The sequence below is a fragment of the Pelophylax lessonae genome, assembly GCF_965119305.1.
Source record: "Pelophylax lessonae genome assembly, chromosome: 6".
NCBI lineage: Eukaryota > Metazoa > Chordata > Amphibia > Anura > Ranidae > Pelophylax > Pelophylax lessonae.
This window is the reverse complement of record NC_138773.1, coordinates 206389464-206409004: the sequence shown is the minus strand read 5'-3', so window position 1 is coordinate 206409004 and position 19541 is coordinate 206389464. Positions and strand designations below refer to the sequence as shown.

Below are 19541 nucleotides of genomic sequence, written 5' to 3'. Positions count from 1 at the left end.
CTGCTTGTGGAAGAGAATCCCAAATTCTTACTGCTCTTACAGTGAAGAACCCCCTAGGTACTTTAGGGTTAAACCGCCTTTCCTCTAGTTTTAGTGAGTGGCTACGTGTCCTATTGTATTCCCTTTCTCTGAATAGTTTGTTCCTTATGCTAGGGTCGCCAGTACAGTATTTGTACATTGATATCATATCCCCCCTCAATCGTCTCTTCTCGAGAGAGAGAATAAGTTCAGTGCTTGTAGTCTTTCCTCATAGCTGATGTCCTTCATTCCCCTAATTATTTTTGTTTCCCTTCTCTGGACTGTCTCCAGTTCCAGCACATCCTTCCTGAGGACCGGTGCCCAGAACTGGACAGCATACTCTAGATGTGGCCAGACCAGAGTCTTGTAGAGAGGGAGAATAATCTCTTTATTTCTGGAGTGAATCCCCTTTTTTACACATGCCAGTATTCTGTTGGCTTTGCTTGCAGCGGCTTGGCATTGCATGCCACTGCCAAGCCTGTTGTCTACCAGTAACCCCAGGTCCTTTTCTTTCCTAGACTCACCCTTCATCACAGATCTACCATACTAGTTGAATTTATATTTTGCTTTCCATAAAATAATGATTTTATATATTGTATTTTTGTTACTTTATTGTGTGTTTCATAATGGATAATGAAGTTGATTTTGTTAGGTACTTTTAATACTATGCGCTGATTATTTTTTAATGCATATATTACTTTGTTGTTTTGCCAATGTATTTGCTGGTTGACACAATAAGAATTTACTCTATAATCAGAGTGATGGTAGCTATTCATACTTCTGCATTAAAATGGCACTTACTGTTTACTATGGTAGATCTGTGATCAAATAGTGCTGTCATCAGAACTGATTTAGTGCCATGATAGAGCTGTTTTCACTCATATATCTAAGGCAAAATGGAAGTGGATGGAAACCGGAAGTGACGTATTGCTCCACGGTATAATGACTGCTGAAAGCGGATATGACGATTTGTTATAATTCTGCAAGCATGCTATATATGGTGAGCCAATCATATTGGACTCTAGAGGCCCCTGAGAATGAGAATTAGCTGGAAACGCCTTGGATGGTGCTGCTCATGTGACATCACGCCACCGTGATTGCTGTGAGTGGCAGCGTCCCACAAGTGAGGGGTTTTTTTTTTTTGATAATCTCTGTATGCACCTTGGCAAATTTTATTAAATGATACTATATTTTGACACACCATTTATTCTGTTTGGATATCATTTGGAGAGGACAGAGTGTGTGACTATCTGCCTACCGCAAGTGTACTGAGATCCTGGCGACGGGAGTATCGGTGACAGAGCCCTATGGGCATGGTGATAGGTGTTATGATTATGTTCGTCTGGTGAGTTTGCATTGCATATGGGGTCAAAGGAGTGAAGCACTGAAGTTTGTTCATTCATTCATCACGGGTGCACTTCTCCTATCTGCTGTGCATGAATTCAACTATACTACACTATGAGTGTTATATTTTTCTTGTTTTTTTCCCCATGATTTGATGTGTGGGAAAGACTGAAACAGATACGAACATTGATAGATTCCTTTCCTGAGGGGATCCTTTCAGGTATTGTTGTACAAAGATCTAAAGAATTTATTGATCTTCTAAGGTGAGTGACCCTCCCTTTTGATTTTCAAAGGACTCATTTTAATACAGTTGGACCATATGGATTTATGATGATTTTACTACAAGAGTGTGGTTCACTTTTTAATTTTAGTTTTTATTTTAGCGCTGCAATCTTAGTATTATTTTTGTATTAAAGGTATTGTTTTTTCCCTCTCGATTGCTTTCAGCTTCCTGTTAGTAACCTGCGCTGGTCCTGTTTTATATTTATTTTTACCATTCTTTTTATGAGGCAGCTAATTGTGTTAGGATTGCACAGCTGTATTTTTAAAGTCTAACATACAGTATTACAACCATGATTATTTTGGAAGTTTAGAAGGTTTGGTTGATGCATGCTGTGAATAATGAAAATGAAACTGCATGCTGTAACTTCAGGAGTAATGAACTTTTTTTAACGTTGTACTTTTAGTATGTGTTCAGTTTAAAAATATAAGCATATATCCATCAAATTCAACTTAAACTTGACATAGGTGTAATTAATTTTTGATTTATAAAAAGCAGAAGAATAAATAGAAACCCTTTAAAAAGATAAGTCACTTGCCTAATTTATTTGGTTTTTCTTAATTGTATTTTAAACTCTGATAAATACAGTGATTCATTTAATAATTACTTGTATGAATGAAAGTATTATCCATATTTTATTTTTACCTAATTTGCAAAAAAAGACAACAAAGGTGCATTAATACTTACAATATATACAGTATAAGTACAATTTAAATATTTGATTCATTTATATTCTAAAATGCATACAGTATACACCTTGTATTACCAAAACCACTGGAAAAAAAAAAAAACCTTAATTTTATTTTTAAAACTACATAGCAGCAGGATTCTGTAGCTTAATTATGTCATTGTAAAAATTGTTTCGCTCTGACCCAGTAAACAATGATCTGAATTATTTCTCAAAAAAACTTTTTTGTGCAAAAACAAAACAATGATCTGAAATGAGTTGATGCCAAAAAGTAGATCTTATAATTATTCATACTGTATAATTAATCATATATCATATGCAGTTATAATAATAATAATAGTAAGTATTTCCAATCTGTATTATATAAGTATCAAAGATAAAACTGGGGAATGTCCTATGTGCTACCACTTTAAATATATGTGTAAAGATATCAGTAGAGTTCTAGCAGCTGCTCACATTAGTTTTGTGTGTTCTCATATATAAAAGTAAAAGCTAAAAGGAGGGAGGAGGCGGGTAACGTCACTTCTGTGTCATGGCCGAGATTGGAAGCTCGGCTGCAAGACATGAGATTTGTGAAAAAAGCGCCTACACCCTCTTTATAGGTGTTTTTACATATATGTGACTGTATTACTTTAAATTTAATAACAGTGTTTGTGGTTTTACACTATGGGATGACTTCATTTATATGAATACCATTGCTGGATATCTTGTTGAGAGGAACGGGAGTGGAGATATAGAGTGTATACATAAGAGAGCAAAAACATCTAAGAGAAACCTCAATTTATCAAGTCTATATTGACCTGTATGAAAATATGTGTCTATACTGTAGGTGAGCAGCCACTTTTTAACACAAGGGTGAAGCACGGTGTGGTGAATGGATAAAGCTTTTGGTTATGGACACACTAAATGGAACTGAATTGCCAGTATTGGATATACTGGATTATTATATTATTATCTATTTATGGTCTATTGCATTGCATTTAGTTCTGCACTGTATTTACAGCACAGGATTAGTGGTATCAACCCCCAGTAGGGTTGACCACAGGAAAATAGCACACATTTGATATGGAACACTTTTTTACTTCACTTTGTGTATATACAGTATATATATATATATATATATATATATATATATATATATATATATATATATATATATATATATATATATATATATTATATATATGAATTGATGGTGTAATTTATTCAAAACTGTATGAGGTTGCAATATTTGTGAAACACTTTGTATGTTATTGTTTATATAAAAATTATGGTTACTTTTATTGAAGTACTAGTAATGCACAAGATTATTTTTTTGGCATATTTAGTTAACCACTTGCTGACGCCCGCCGCAGTTTTACTGTGGTAGGGTGGCTCGGCTGCGCGAAACAACATAGCCCTACGTCGGTCATGCACCTGGTGCTGGGGGGCGAGCGCACGCCGCAGGGATGCCGATCCATGGGACCAGCGGCCACGATTGCCACCGGGGACCCGCGATCGATCCCAGCTGAGAGAGAAGGACGGCCAGCTATTGTAAACACAGCGGACCGTTCTTCTCTCTGAAATGATCACGCTTGTGACCTTTCTATATAGGATCCCAAGTCTCTATGATCATTTCACAAGTCCCTCCCCCATACAGTTAGAAAACACCCCCTAGGCTCACACTTAACCCTTTGATCACCACTGTGGTAATCCCTTCCCTGCCAGGGTCTTTTATACAGTAACAGTGCATATTTTAGCACTGATTACTGTATTAATGTCACTGGTCCCCCCAAAAGTGTCAAAAATGTCAGTTAGGGGTCCGATCTGTCTGCCACAATGTCGCAGTCCCACTAAAAATCACAGATCGCCGCCATTACTAGTAAAAATAAATAAACATTACATAAATCTTTCCCCTAGTTTGTAGAAGCGATAACTTTTGCGCAAACCAATAAAAATATGCTTTTTATTTTTACTAAAAATATGTAGCAAAATACAAATTGGCCTACAAGGATGAAAAAAAATAGATTTTTAATTTTTTTTTTTTTTGGGGAATGGTATATAGCAGAATGTGAAAAATATTCTCTTTTTTTTTTCCAGAATTTTTTTGTTTATAGCGCAAAAAATAAAAATTGTAGAGGTGATCAAATACCACCAAAAGAAAGCTCTGTTTGTGAGAAAAAAAGGACATCAATTTAAATTTGGTACAGTGTTGCACGACCGAGCAATTTTCCGTTAAAGTAACACAGTGCCGAATCGCAAAAAATGGCCTGGTCATTAATGGGGCAAATCCTTCCGGTCCAGAACTGGTTAAGCAAGCGCCACATTTATTTAGCTTTTACAATTATAGAAGTATCGCCATACACAATGACCAATATAGAAAAAAGCTTGTACGTACAGGTTACCAATCATCTCTCTATTGCCCTCAATATAGTCTCCCTTGGATTGCTGAATACCAAGGTGTAAAATTGCCAAAATGTAATCCACAGGTGTTGATCAAATCAATAAAAAGCTGGATACTTGTAGATAAAAGTACTTGTAGATAAAGTGCAATCCAGAATAACCATAATTCATAATATATAAAAAATAAAAAAACATTTTAAATAAAGGCTGCATGTGCAAATGAGCACTGCAACACAACAACGCATGTATGGTTTGTTACTACACATTGTAGTAATGCAAGAGTTTTAACATGTAAGACTGTAACCAGTTCTAAAGATGATAAGGTTGTGCAGCCAAGTTATATAGTTGTAAATGAATTATGAACTATATTTAAATAGAACTAGCATTAATACCTTCATCTATCCTAAAAATACTGTCATACATTTTATCTGCTGTGAATTAGGGGGTTAGGAATATACTGTATATTCTACAAAATGAACCATATTACCACAAGTGATTGTAAAGGTTCAAGTTTTTTTTTTTTTTTTTTTTTTACAAACATGTAATATTTACCTGCTCTGTGCAATAGTTTTGCACAGAGCAGCTCTGATCCCAGGGCTGGATCTAGCCAGTCTGATGTGGGTGCAGTAAAAAATGTCAGGGGGGCAGGGGATGGGAGGTCAGCAGGACGGTATACAGAAACAGAAATCAGTAGGGCAGAGTACAGTTGGTTAGCAGGGCAGTGTCAAATATGTGGATGGGGGAATCATGTCATTTTATTTTGTTCAACTTCATTAAAACCAGCAACAGTGGAGACAATGAACACCTTGATTATGTCTATGTACTATGTACTGTATATCTATCCATAATATACAGAGTACAGGAGTTAGGAGCAAGGAATTAAAAAAAAAAAAAAACATATGGAGAACGGCAGTCAGGATGAGCACCATGCTCATGTCAGGGTCCTTCCTTACCTCAAATTCCACAGCATTCCCCCGTTACATCCGAGTCCGCCCTTACATCCGTGACTTCCAAGTCTCACCGTACACTTTTCTTCACCACAGGTGGGTGACTGGCGTGAAAAGGCTTTAAAAACAATCCCTTTGACTCTGGTTCTGAACTGCGCATGTGCGGTAGCAGAGCCAGCCAATTAGTGAATTGCAGGGTTCAGCCTGTGGTAGGGCATGTGAATATAAGCCATGCCCAAAAGGAGCATGATGCCATTGTGCAGGCACACACTTGAACCTGCCCTGCTGCCCAATCTGAGGCCAAGCCTGGCAGTTGTCTAATAGGCTGGCTCTAGTGCTGTGCATGCGCAATTCAGAGCTGATGATAATGGTATTTTTTTAAGGGCACTTTTCTCCAGTCCACAGACATTTACAGACAGAGCGGGGGCTCCAGTAGACGTCTGATGATGAAACGCGTAGGGCTGAGCTACGTACGCCACACGTCACTTCCGGTCTGAGTGGTTTGGAGCCGTGGAACGTGGAAGCGTCCCGGCGTCCTGTACACAGCTGATGTGATCGGTCCGAATGTAAGTTATCTACACTTGCCTTTGTACCTATAACTGCATACTACGCTATTGGGGTCCCTTGTTCTTTCTGTTTGAGCACCACAGATTTGAACATCCGAGGGAGGTAGCTCCCAGTGGCTGAAGGAACCCCAGACTGAACCGTTCTCCCTCTGTGGCTATTTACCATACACTCCTGGCCCAGAAGAGGAAAAACTGGGTGAGAGTGTTACCTATTGGTTTCACCTTTAGGCACCTCACAACACCTTCTCTTTTTTTAAATCACCCATTCACTATTTTACCACATTTGGAAGGTGTTTTTATATTTTTTGCCTATTGTCAATGAGAATTTTAACCACTGTTGGTTCACCACAATTGTATTGTTTGTACACTTTCCACTGGCACTACCACAGGCAATAAATAACTATTATATTTTATGCACTTTCTATTTATTGAATTTATCCATATGAGGAGTCACTATCATTTATTTATATGAGCAGTCACTTATATTATTTATTTAACTCGCACTGTGCACTTTGGTTTTGGGGGGTGCATGTCAATCCACCCCCTGCACTAATTTCTTCAGCACTTTACCTACCATTGCATTATTTGTTTTAGTGCACATACATTTGTGTGGGGGCCATTATCCCTCTCTTTTTTTTGTTGGAGAAACTGCTCAAACAGGTAGCGCCGTATACAAACTCCCCTTTTCTCACACATATCGTGCCCCTGGTTTTGCCAGAGGTTGGTTTGTGGCCCCTTACACCTGTATTTATCTATTCCCTACTTTTTAGATATTCCATAGCGCTGGTCACCTTTATCTTTTACAGGGCTGGGGTGTACGCACGCTGCCCCTGTGATATTTGGTTTCCAGTTTGTAGCAGAAATTATATCCTCAGTTGCTTTCTATGGGCACAGCACCTGCTGACCACGTCCCATTCAAGTGTTGCAGTGCACTAGTGTGGGTTTCTAGAGATTAAAACACGTGGTGAGGAGTAATACAATCACTCCTCACCGCCTACTAAATGCTCTTTAAAGAGCGATCTGAATGCAGGTTACCCCTCATAAACCAAAACACATGTAAACAAGCCCCTAAAGGGATGCTAGGGCTGGGCAGGAAGGGATTAAAACAGAGGAATCCTAAACCTGTGAGTAAAAACCCCATCAGTTACTCTAGTTAGCGGATTGTCAGCCATCTCCGGAGCACTAAAGTTGTCCCTGAGTGCTAACTGGACATGAACAGAGTGGGGGGGGGGGGCGAGAGGGATGGGGAGAGAATGGAGGGACATTGGAAATGAGAGAGTTCAATCATAGTGTAGAGCTAGCTTCACTCACCCCAGATTGGTCTGGTGGCTCAGGCTGAGGAATCAATCTTGCAGCCACTATGTAGTTTCCGGCTGCATTGCTTCAACTTTCCCACCCACACATCTTCTCTGACATAGCACTGGCTGGGAATATGAATGTGGGTGGAGCATACATGAGGACAGGGGCGGGAGGAGGTGGTGCATATGGATCCATCTCTCCACTCCTGCCTGTTTAGGGTGGGGGGGAGGGAGTGTCCTGGGTGGACTCTGTCACAGACACTCAGTCTTGAGAGATGCAGTCCGCTGCTGCAGAAAGCTTCTTCTGGTAGACAATGTCCATTGGTTGCCCGGGGGGCCACAACAAAAATCTGGGGGATGTAACCTTAGATCCTGCCATGTCTGATCCTCTTCTTCTGGCGCCCCCTGCTGGTGCACTTGGCTCCTCTTCTTCATTGGTTGCCCCAAAGCAACCCACTTGATATAAGGGCACATGTAGGGGCTCAATCCTGAGCTGTATTGTGTGCGCCTATTGATACAGTGCAGCTCAGCCTTGCCCCCTACTCCCTCCTCACAGCATTTCATTAACAGTAGTGATGCCAATGGCTCCTGCTAATGCCTCTGAGTCCTGTGAGGAGAGAGAGAGCAGCACTGCTGCTTTCCGAAACAGTGCTGGATCGAGATAGGGCTCAGGTAAGTATTTAGGGGCCGGGGGGAGGGAGTTGAATGAATGGTTTTATCTTAATGCAGAGAATGTATTATGGTAAAAAATTAGCCTTTACAACCACTTTTATGAATTTATAGCTATGCACTTTAAATTAAAGTCAACATTCGTCATTTACCTACCTATAGTGATAAACCTGTTAGATATAATAATGTAATTAATTAATTAAAGTATTTAAATTACTTTAAAATGTAACCATTATTAAACTAAAACTATTAACTTAAAAACAATTAATATATACATATATATATATATATCTGAGAACTACAATTGAAGTATAAAAACAGTCTAGTTGATGTTGAACCAGTAACCACTGTAATTTTTAGTAACGTGAGTATTATTTTGTCTCTGTAGGTTTTCCAGCTGTATTTGTAATAGTGTGGTCAGTAGTACGGGTGACGGTAGCAGATGCAAGGTAAGCTATTATAGATGCATTCTTTGAAAGAAAATGAGTAAGCCACCAATCAGCTGCCGGTCTCTTAACCTTCTTCAGACCTTCAAATTGGCTCTGAACATAACATACTAGTTTTGGGTTTCGAGCAATGTTTTGACCCCACTATTGCTGGATCTTTTAAAAGAAGTGTATAGAGAATTCCTGATTGCTCAGAGTACTGCTAAATAGAAAGCTGCATGTCACATTTTAAAGAGAGTCTTGTGGAGTATTTCCATGTGCCCTATGGGTATCTGAAGGTATTAACCACTTGCCGACCGCCGCAAGTACATATACTGCGGCGGTCAGCCCCTCACAGGCAAATTGATGTATGGGTACGTCACTAGCTGTGAGGCTCTGGGGAGCGAGCGCACGCCGCCGGAGGCGCGCTCCCGCGCGGTCACGGACCCTCCTGCGCGTGTTACCGGCGGACCCGATGTCCGCCGGTCACTCGCGATTGTCGGGTGGAGAGGGAGAAAGGCAGGCGGCTGATGTAAACAAGTCACTGTCATTCTCCCCTGTGTAGGAATAGTGATCATACGGTTCTACTATGTAGGACCGTTGATTACTGTTCTTACAGCTCAAGCCACAGCCAATCACAGTTATAATCACGCCCCTAGGGACACACACCACCCCTCCCTCTCAAAAAAGTTAACCCCTTCACTACCAGTGTCATTTTACAGTAACAGTGCATATGTATAGCACTGATTACTGTAGAAATGTCACTGGTAACCCCAAAAGTGTCAAAAATGTCAGTCAAGGGTCCGATCTGTCCGCCCAAATGTCACAGTCCTGCAAAAAAAAAATCAGCAGATCGCCGCCATTACGCGTTAAAAAAAACCCAACAAAAATGACAAAAATCTTTCCCTTAGTTAGTAAACGCGATAACGTTTGCGAAAACCAATCAAATTTGCGATTTTTTTTACCAAACATAAGTGGCATGAAACAAATTGGCCAAAAATGTTAAAAAATTTTGATTTTTACATTTTTTTGGGGGAATTTCATATAAATATGTGAAAAATGTGAAAAATATTGTTATTTTTGCAAAATTGACGCTCTTTTTTTGTTTATAGCGCATGATCAAAAAATCGCACAGGTGATCAAATACCACCAAAAGAAAGCTCTGTTTGTGGGAAAAAAAGGACGTCAAATTAGTTTAGGTACAGCGTCGCACAACCGCGCAATTGTCCGTTAAAGTCACGCAGTGCCGAATCACAAAATACCCCCTGGTCAGGAAGGGGGTAAAATCTTCCGGGGGTTAAGTGGTTAACAATCTCAAATGTAAAGATTTTTGTCCTATCCAGGGATCAGCTTTAGCTGAGAAAATTCTTTATCAGATTTTCCCGACAGTATTTTACAATGCTGTTCCTTCAACCACACTGCATCATTATATGCCATTCTGAGTATGTAATTTACATTATCCTAAATGTTGACATGTGTCAAAAAAGCTTTTTAAATGAAATATAAAAAAAAATATTGTTTTATCTTTTTTTTTAAGAGTGATTGACTTTGTGTTCTGTCTGTTGATATATAAAGAGTATTGTTTTCTTGTCGTTCACAAGACAATTGGGTTGATTTACTAAAGGCAAATATACTGTGCACTCTACAAGTGCAGTTGCACTTATTTTCCCCAGAGCTTAGTAAATGCGGTAAAGCTGTGCCGATTTCCATTATCAAATAATGTGCAAGATCTGAGTGGACCCGCCAGCTATATTGTTCATCTTGAATAGCAGTGGATGCAAAAGGGTTAAGGAGTTAAGAAAACCAGGTTATGACTGTGGAAACGATTCCGGGAGCGTTGAAAACAGTACCTGCCGAATAGAACTTAAGGTGTATATACACCAGACATCTGGTGAGTGCATAGGCACAGTGGAGGGGAACACTAATTGAGTTGATTACATACATAAGAAGTGCACTGGTGGTTTTTCATTTAACCTACAGAATCAGAAGAGCTTCTCCTTATTTTTCCAATTGTGTTTGAATAACATGCTTCTCCAAGGACCTATCATTTTCTGACTAGATTTTTAGCAATTGGACTAGCGGCATTTTAGTTTGATATGTGGCTATTGTTCTCATTACATAAATATTTTGTTACAGCACTCATTTGGACACTCACTGGTATTTAAGATTTTCAGCGCTACACTTTTTGTTTACATACCTCCCTATTCCTGTCCAGGAAATTGATTTACCTAGGTCTGATTTTAATTCTGACCAGGGTGGTCCTTCCTCTGGACACACTTCGGTAACCACAGGCCGTGATTCACAGCCTGCTGTCACACAGACAGTTCTCTCTCCCGACTTGCATGCAGGTTCCTGGGTCTGGTGGTATCCACTTTCAAGATAGTTCTGTTTGCACAGACCTGCATGCAGTTCCTTCAGCAGGTTCAGCTCCACAGGAAGTTCATGGCGAGGTCACAGTTTCCTCTGGCAGATGCCACAGGCGTCCTAGGGGTACAGTATGGCCAGTATCATCCTAGGCTCAAGCTGCAGTTCCTGCGAGGAATCAAAGGTGAGGGTCTTCCAGTCATTCTGGTGGCCGTAAACGTCCCCTTGGGGGCTACCTTTTAGAGAAGACCAGTTATCCCAAGGGCTGATCTACCATCCTGCTGTACAGTCACTGGTTTTAATGGCTTAGCTATTGAAAGCCAGGTACTGAGGGAAAGAGGTTTGTCTGGATCAGTGATCCCTACTATGGTGAAGGCGAGGAAGTAGTCTTCCAGCAAGATATACCATAGTACATGGAAAGCATACATTTCTTGGTGTGAATGGATTGGCACTCATCCTCAATAATTTTCTGTGGCTCGGATCTTAGCCTTTCTTCAACGAGATGTTGATCAGAAAGTTGCCTTGAGTTTCATCAAGGGCCAGGTGTCTACCTTGGCAATCTTCATTCAGTGACCCCTAGCCACACTCTCTTTAGTTTGTACCTTCATTCAGGGGGTTCAACATGTGGCTACACCTGTATGGTCTCTTTTGCCGCCATGGGATTTAAATTTAATGCTCTCAGTTCTCCAAAAAACTCCATTTGAGAATATTTGGGAGATTCCCTTGCCTACGATGTCCCAGAAGGTGGCATTCTTGGTGGCTATTACATTGGCCCGTAGGGTATCGGGGTTGGCAGAACTATTCTGTCGTAGTCCCTATTTAGTGGTCCATAGAAATAAGGTGGTTCGTCATTTCTGCCCAAAGTTGTCTCTGACTTCTATTTGAATGAGGACATTGTGCTGCCTTCCTTGTGTCCCAAGCCGGCTCATCCCAGGTAATTTGCTTTGCATACCTTGGATGTGGTTCGGGTGACTTGGGTGTATCTGGCTGCTACGGAGTCCTTTCGGAGGTCAGACTCGCACTTTGTGGTTACACAAGGACCAAGAAAAGGGCTGGCCGCTTTTTTGGCTACCATCCACTAGATTGTGACTCAGGCCTATTCTATTAACCACTTTACCACCGGAGGATTTTGCTGTCTTCCGTCCAGGCCACTTTTTGCGATTCGGCGCTGTGCAACTTCAACTGACAATTGCGCGGTCGTGCGACGCCGTACCCAAACGAAATTTACGTCCTTTTTTTCCCACAAACAGAGCTTTCTTTTGGTGGTATTTGATCACCTGTGCAATTTTTACTTTTTGCGCTATAAACAAAAAAAGAGCGTTTATTTTGAAAAAATAACAATATTTTTAACATTTTTTTATATGAAATTCCCCCCAAAAAAGATGTAAAAACCAATTTTTTTAAAAAATTTTGGCCAATTTGTTTTCTGCTACCTATGTTTGGTAAAAAAAATCGCAATAAGCATATTTTGATTGGTTTGCGCAAAAGTTATTGCGTTTACTAACAAAGGGAAAGATTTCTGTCATTTTTGGTGTTTTTTTTTTTAACACGTAATGGCGGCGATCTGCGATTTTTTTTGCGGGACTGCGACATTGCGGCGGACAGATCGGACCCTTGACTGACATTTTTGACACTTTTGGGGGTACCAGTGACATTACTGCAGTAATCAGTGCTATATATATGCACTGTTACTGTAAAAATGACACTGGCAGGGAAGGGGTTAATTTTATTGGAGAGGGAGGGGTTAATGTATGCCTGGTGCTTACTGACGTGTGGGGGGGGAGGTGACTGAGTGAGTCATGGACAGATCGGATGTCCAGCTATGCTGAACAGTCCGATCTGTCACTCCCTGTCACTATGGAGATCCGCCCGCTGTGTTTACACACAGCGGGCGGATCTCCAGACTCGATCCCCGACGATCGGGTAAGAGCAGCGGTGATCGCCGCTGCTCCTCCCCTGGCCCGACTCCCGCTGTGAATGAAAACAGCGGGAGCGAGCCTCCGGCGGCGCGCAAGCGCCGCCCAGAAGGGGGAGTGTCTGACGACGTAGTACTACGTCGTCAGACGATAACGAGCCACTCTGCCGCAGTAATATTACTGTGAGCAGTCGTAAAGTGGTTAAAGGTCACGTTCCTCCTTTCCCTGTCACGGGGCATTCTACTCGGGTGCTGAGTACTTCTTGGGCTTTCCGTCATCAAGTGTCAGTGTCTTAAGTTTGCAAAGCGGTCGTCAATGCACACTTTCACCAAATTCTCCAAAGTAAATACTTTGGCATCTATGAATGCTTCCTTTGGCCACAAGGTTTGCATTCTGCTGAGGGGTGTTTTGCTTTAAAGTTTTTTTTCAGATGGAGCTCCTGTGACCCAGTTAAGGATACTGTGTCCTCGTTAGGGCTCTTATTTTTAGCCTTGGGTTATTTTCCCCATCCCTCATTTTCCTTTTGGCACTGCTTTTGGACGACCCAGTAGTTATGATTTACGGAGCGCTGTGTCGATGAACAAAAGAGAAAGTTGCATTTTTGTACTTACCGCAAAATCCATTTCTCAGAGTTCATCACAGCACCCACCCCTCTCTTTTGATAATTCTAATACTGCTTGCTACTAAACTGAATACCTAGAGCAGAGAGGGGGTTATTTACCTGTTAAGGATGACCCATGGGCGTAGCCAGGTGTTTTTGTCCCACCTAGTCCTACTCCTGGAGGAGGCAATAAAACCCAGTAGTTATGATTTATAGAGCGCTGTGTCCGTCGATGAACTCAGAGAAATGGTTTTTATGGTAGGTATAAAATCCCATTTCCTGACAGACTCCATGGCAGCATACGTTTGGGTTTAGCCTCGCCTCCACTCCTACCCCACTCCCATAAATCTTTACTCCTATTCAGCATCCGTGTTCGTTTTTTGTCCTGAAAAACAAGGGGATGCATGCTTCGTCAAGATCCATTGCTGTGTGGATCGTTCAGGCCATCCAGTGGGCCTATAAAGCGAAGGCCTTGGTGCCTCCATAGGCGGTGACAGCATACTCAACCCGAAGTGTCTCAACATCTTGGGCAGTCTCAAGACACGTCGCCCCCAAAGTAATCTGCAAGGCAGACTCTGGGTCTTCTATCAACACTTTCTTGACCCATTATTGTATTGAACCAGCTGCTTTATCTCCTGTTGATTTTGGTTTACAAGTCCTGTCGGTAGACAGTGTCAATTAAACTTATCTTGGTTCAGCATCTGCCCACCTGGGACTGCACGGCGAGTTATTTCCCAAACGTATGCTGCTGTGGAGTCTGTCAGGATAACGGAAAATTGTCTATCAAATACTTACTGTAATTTTCCTTTCCTGATGGACTCCATGGCAGCAGGAGCCCCTTCCCAGTTCCTGAGTAGGCTAGGTACAGAACACGGATGCTGAATAGGAGCAAAGATTTATGGGGTGGGGTCCTATAGGGTAGGAGTGGAGATGGGGCTAAACCCAAACATATGCTGCCATGGAGTCCATCAGGAAAGGACAATTACGGTAAGTATTTGATAGACAATGTTCTGTTTTTTCTGCATCATTAAACAATTAATACATCTCTTTCTACATCATTAAAAGTTTGTAATCTTGGCTGTTTACTTATAAGCATAAGGGTGGCCACTAGACCATTGCGAAGGGAAAGGAAAAATGCATGTCTTTTACATATATACTAACATAAAAAAGTTAGGAATCACCTGGAAATGTGTTTTTAATAGCAATTGAAATGTTTATTTACCAAAGCATCACTGTACTGATCCGAGATAATAGTCAACTCATGGTTAATGTGTTAATAACTGTTCTGTTCATCAAAATTGACATTTACTAAAGAATCCTCTATTTGTAGCAAATGCAGCTTTGCAGACCTTTGCCATTGGAGCTGTCAATATTTGAAAATATTTAGAGAAGATTTCAACCCACACATTCTTTTGCTTTCTTTTCCCAGAAATGCCACTGGCTTTCAGGACATATTCTATACCTATGTGTAGATGATGGGACAGAAATCTGAATTATCATCCTACTGAATGATAAAACATGCAGGCAAATTATGAATAGATAAGTGGACATTGGGAATAACTTTTAAAATGTTTTCTTTTCTTTCTGGTTCATAATTCCATGTTTTTGAGTAAATCTGCTAAAACTGGTGCGCTCAGAATCTGGTGCAGCTGTGCATGGTGGCCAATCAGCTTCTAACTCCAGCTTGTTCAATTCCAGAAGATTTACTCCCCTTCCTGACCAGGCTATTTTTTATGATACAGTACTGTGTTACTTTAAAGTGGTTGTAAAGGCAGATGTTTTTTTTATCTTTGCATTAAGATAAAAAGCCTCCTGTGTGAAGAAGCCCCCCTCAGCCCCCCTAATACTTACCTGAGCCCCATCCCTATCCAGCGATGTGCACAAATGCCTCGTTTCTGATTGGCTGAGACCATTGGCTCCTGCTGCTGACAATCAAACTCAGTCAGCCAATGAGAGAGAGGGGGAAGGGCCTAGGTGCAGCTCCGTGTCTGAATGGACAAATGGAGCTGCAGCTCAGCTTGTGTGCTCCCATAGCAAGCTGCTTACTGTGGCGGCACTTAGCAGGAAGGAGGGACCAGGAGCACTGGCGAGGGACTCGAGAAGAGGAGGATCCGGGCTGCACTGTTAAAAACCACTACACAGAGAAGGTAAGTACAATTTTTTTTTATTTTATTATAAAAAAAAATGAGACTTTACGATACTGTATGCAAATAAAATGTATGTCCTTATTTTCCCAAAAGTAGAAGTTTCTTTTGGTGGTTTTTGATCACTTCTGCGTTTTTTATTTAAAAAAACAAAACAATATTTTTTACTTTATGCTCTGAAACACATCCAATAAAAAAAGTAATGTTTTCTCAATTTGGGCCAATATGTATTCTGCTACATTTTTTTGTAACCAAAAACTCAAAACCATATATTGATTGGTTTGTGCAAAAGTTATAGCAGTGTTTCTCAACTCTGGGCACACTAAGGCTCCTTTCACACTAGCGGACCGTTTAGATCCTCCTGTCAGTTTTTTAGGCGGATCTGAACGGACGCCCCATGCATCTCTATGGGGCATTGGATGTCAGCGGAGATATGTCCGCTGACATCCGATCCGATCCGTCAAATCTGGACGCATGAAAACCCTATTTTCCATCCGTCCTGTCGGATGGGATCGGATGAGAACGGACAGGCGGTCCGATCTCATCCGATTCCGCCATAGAGAACAGCGGGGACCTGAAAGCTCTGTCTCCGCACACAGCACAGAGACAGAGCTGCCACCCACCTGCTCAGCGGGGGATCGGCAGTTCGATCCCCCGTTGAGAAAAAACGGAGTCCGCCAACGGACTCCCGATTGTGAAAGGGGCCTTACAGGCCAAGTTTGCAAGAAAACTGAAATACATCACAGGTGATATCATTTGCTGCTCAGTGATGGCAGTATTTCAGACTGCATCTCCCCAAGGTAATACTTAAAATCTGGCCCGTTAGTGTGCCCTGAGGACCGGAGTTGAGAAACTCTGAGTTATAACGTCTACAAACTATGGGATAATTATATTTATTTGTTTTTTATTTATTTAATTGCGGTGGACAAATCGGACACCTAACTGACACTTTTGACACTTTTTTGGGGATCAGTAACATTGTTGCAGTGATCAGTGCTAAAGAAAATGCACTGTCACTGTACTAATGACACTGGCAGGGAAGGGGTTAACATCAGGGGCGATCAAAGGGTTAACTGGGTGTCTAGCTAATGTTTCAGTGTAGTGGGGGATGTGCTTTTACAAGTGGAAGGCATGTATTGTTCTGTTATGTGATATTGCTGCTTGCATACCTTTAAATAAACATTTTAAGGAAAAAAGAATAGGTATGCTACGATTGAAGAGCACACTCAGTGTAAAGAACGGCAATGCCGGTGTTCATTGCCGCCTCTCTTTTTTTGTCACCTGGGTCTTAGTTGATAGCTCCAATATAGATTCTACCTATGGTTATAACTAACATCTGAAGAGAAGGAGAGTAACTGTGCTAAAGGCAATTTTGTGACTTTTGAATTGAACCTGTTGTTCAGACGCTGTGGTTACTGCTTGATGGTATTACTATTCTGTTATGTGATATTGCATACCTTTAACTACTCCTGGACTGGAAGATTTTCCCCCTTAATGACCAGGCCCTATTTTGTGATTTGGCACTGCGTTACAAAAGACAATTATGCGGTCGTGCCACTGTGTACCCACATAAAAGTGATGTCCTTTTTTCCCCACAGAGCTTTCTTTCGGTGGTATTTGATCACCTGTGCGATTTTTATTTTTTAGGCTATAAACAAAAAAAGAGCGACAATTCTGAAAAAAACTATATTTTTCATATTCTTCTATAAAACATTCCCCCAAAAAAATGTAAAAATCAAATTTTTTTAACATTTTAGGCCAATTTGTTTTCTGCTACATATTTTTAATTAAAAAAATTTCAATAAGCATATTTTGATTGGTTTGCGCAAAAGTTATCGGGTCTACTAACTACAGGTAAGATTTATGTCATTTTTATTGTTTTTTTTTTTTTCACTAGTAATGGCGGTGAAATACGTGATTCAGCATAGCGCGGCCACCCTGAAGCAGTAAATGCGCTATGGGGTGGTTGGCAAATGGTTAAGCTTTGAGATAAAAACTTGGAAGCTGATTGGTTTCTATGCAGAGCTGCACCAGATTTTGCACCCTGCAGTTTTAGAAAATAACCCCCACTGTGACCTGCCTGTCACTATCCACTTCACTAGGTGCTGGCAACCAGCTCCCATCCCTGTTCCCTCCCTTCTGTACTGACAGAGGTAGCAGGTTGTGGAAGGGGACATGGAGGGGAACAAACTTCAGAGCACAGCAGGGGGCTCACATCAGGGGCCTGCTTTTCAGGATGGCAAACATGGGATTGGTAAATACAGAATGATTCTGATATTTACCGAACCTTCACTTCCTGAATGTCATGATTACTATCTCTTACCTTTGTGAATTAACACAGAAGCATTTTATACTAAGACCTTTCATTTTCAGTGTTAGTGAGTGCTAAAAGAGGAAGAGGTTATAACTCTCAAAATGTGTTATTCTGCTTCTGTTATGATGTCATTTACGCCTGCCTTAAGTACTGTTTGAGGTGGTTCTTGAAGTTGGTTTCTGTCTCATGTTTAATTGCTTTTTATTCTGCTTGGTTTGTGAGTAAATCCCTTTGTGTTTTAGGCCTGGTTCACATAGGCATTCAGCAAGCTTTGTTGAAAAGTACCATACAACTCCAGTTTGCAAACGCTGAACACAGATCCTAATGGGAGTGCTGACTGCTACTTTAACCACTTAAGCCCCGGATTCGGCACTGCATGACTTTAACGGACAATTGCGCGGTCGTGCGACGCTGTACCCAAATGAAATTGAGGTCCTTTTTTTCCCACAAACAGAGCTTTCTTTTGGTGGTATTTGATCACCTGTGCAATATTTTGATCATGCACTATAAACAAAAAAAGAGCGACAATTTTGCAAAAATAACAATATTTTTCACATTTTTTGATATGAAATTCCCCCCAAAAAAATGTAAAAATCAAATATTTTTAACATTTTAGGCCAATTTGTTTGGTAAAAAAAAATTGCAAAAAACGTATTTTGATTGGTTTGTGCAAAAGTTATTGCGTTTACTAACTAAGGGAAAGATTTTTGTCATTTTTATTGTTTTTTTTTTTAACGAGTAATGGCGGCGATCTGCGTTTTTTTTTTCGGGACTGCGACATTGTGGCGGACAGATCGGACCCTTGACTGACATTTTTGACACTTTTGGGGGTACCAGTGACATTACTACAGTAATCAGTGCTATACATATGCACTGTTACTGTAAAAATGACACTGGCAGGGAAGGGGTTAACTTTATTGGAGAGGGAGGGGTTAAGTGTGTCCCTAGGGCGTGCTTCTAACTGTGATTGGATGTGGCTGTGTGTGTAACAGCAGAGATCAACGGTCCTACATAGCAGGACCGTATGATCTGTGCTGTTACACAGGGGAGAAAGACAGGCGGCTTTGTTTACATTAGCCGCCTGCCTTTCTCCCGCTGTATCCGACGATCGTGAGTGACCGGGGGACATCGGGTCCGCCGGTCACACGCGTGGGCTGCTTAGGGAACGAGCAGGGGCGGGAGCGTGCCTCCGGAGGTGCGCGCTCGCCCCCTATTGGCTCACAGGCTAGTGACGTACCGGTACGTCACTTTGCCTGTGAGGGGCTGACCGTCGCCGTATATAGCCGGGCGGCGGACGGCGAGTGGTTAAAAAACCTGCTAGCAGGCTTCAGCACTTCTTGAAGCTTGTTGAAAGCCTGTTGAAGCCTGCTAGCAGTTTTTTAATGTGACAATCAGCACTCCTATTAAGATCTGTGTATAACATTTCCAAACAATAGCTGATGGGTGCTTTAAAGGCTTAAAGAAAGCTGTTCAAAGCTTATACAATAAGGCCTGCTTCAGCTTGTATAAGAGCAGATGTGAACAGCAACCTTTTATGAACTTTTCAGAAAATTAAAATGAGGGGGTGGATCTGAGGGCCCTTGTT

At 41.2% G+C, this 19541-nt stretch overlaps 1 protein-coding gene across 1 annotated transcript in view; it reads left to right on the top strand.

The window, feature by feature from the left end:
* The window catches only part of PTH2R (parathyroid hormone 2 receptor), a 473569-nt gene that overhangs the window by 310333 nt on the left and 143695 nt on the right, over positions 1-19541 (top strand). Inside the window, exon 8 of the mRNA XM_082261344.1 lies at positions 8581-8641. Within this exon, the coding sequence (XP_082117470.1) occupies positions 8581-8641 (61 nt within the window). The remainder of the gene's footprint in view (positions 1-8580; positions 8642-19541) is intronic.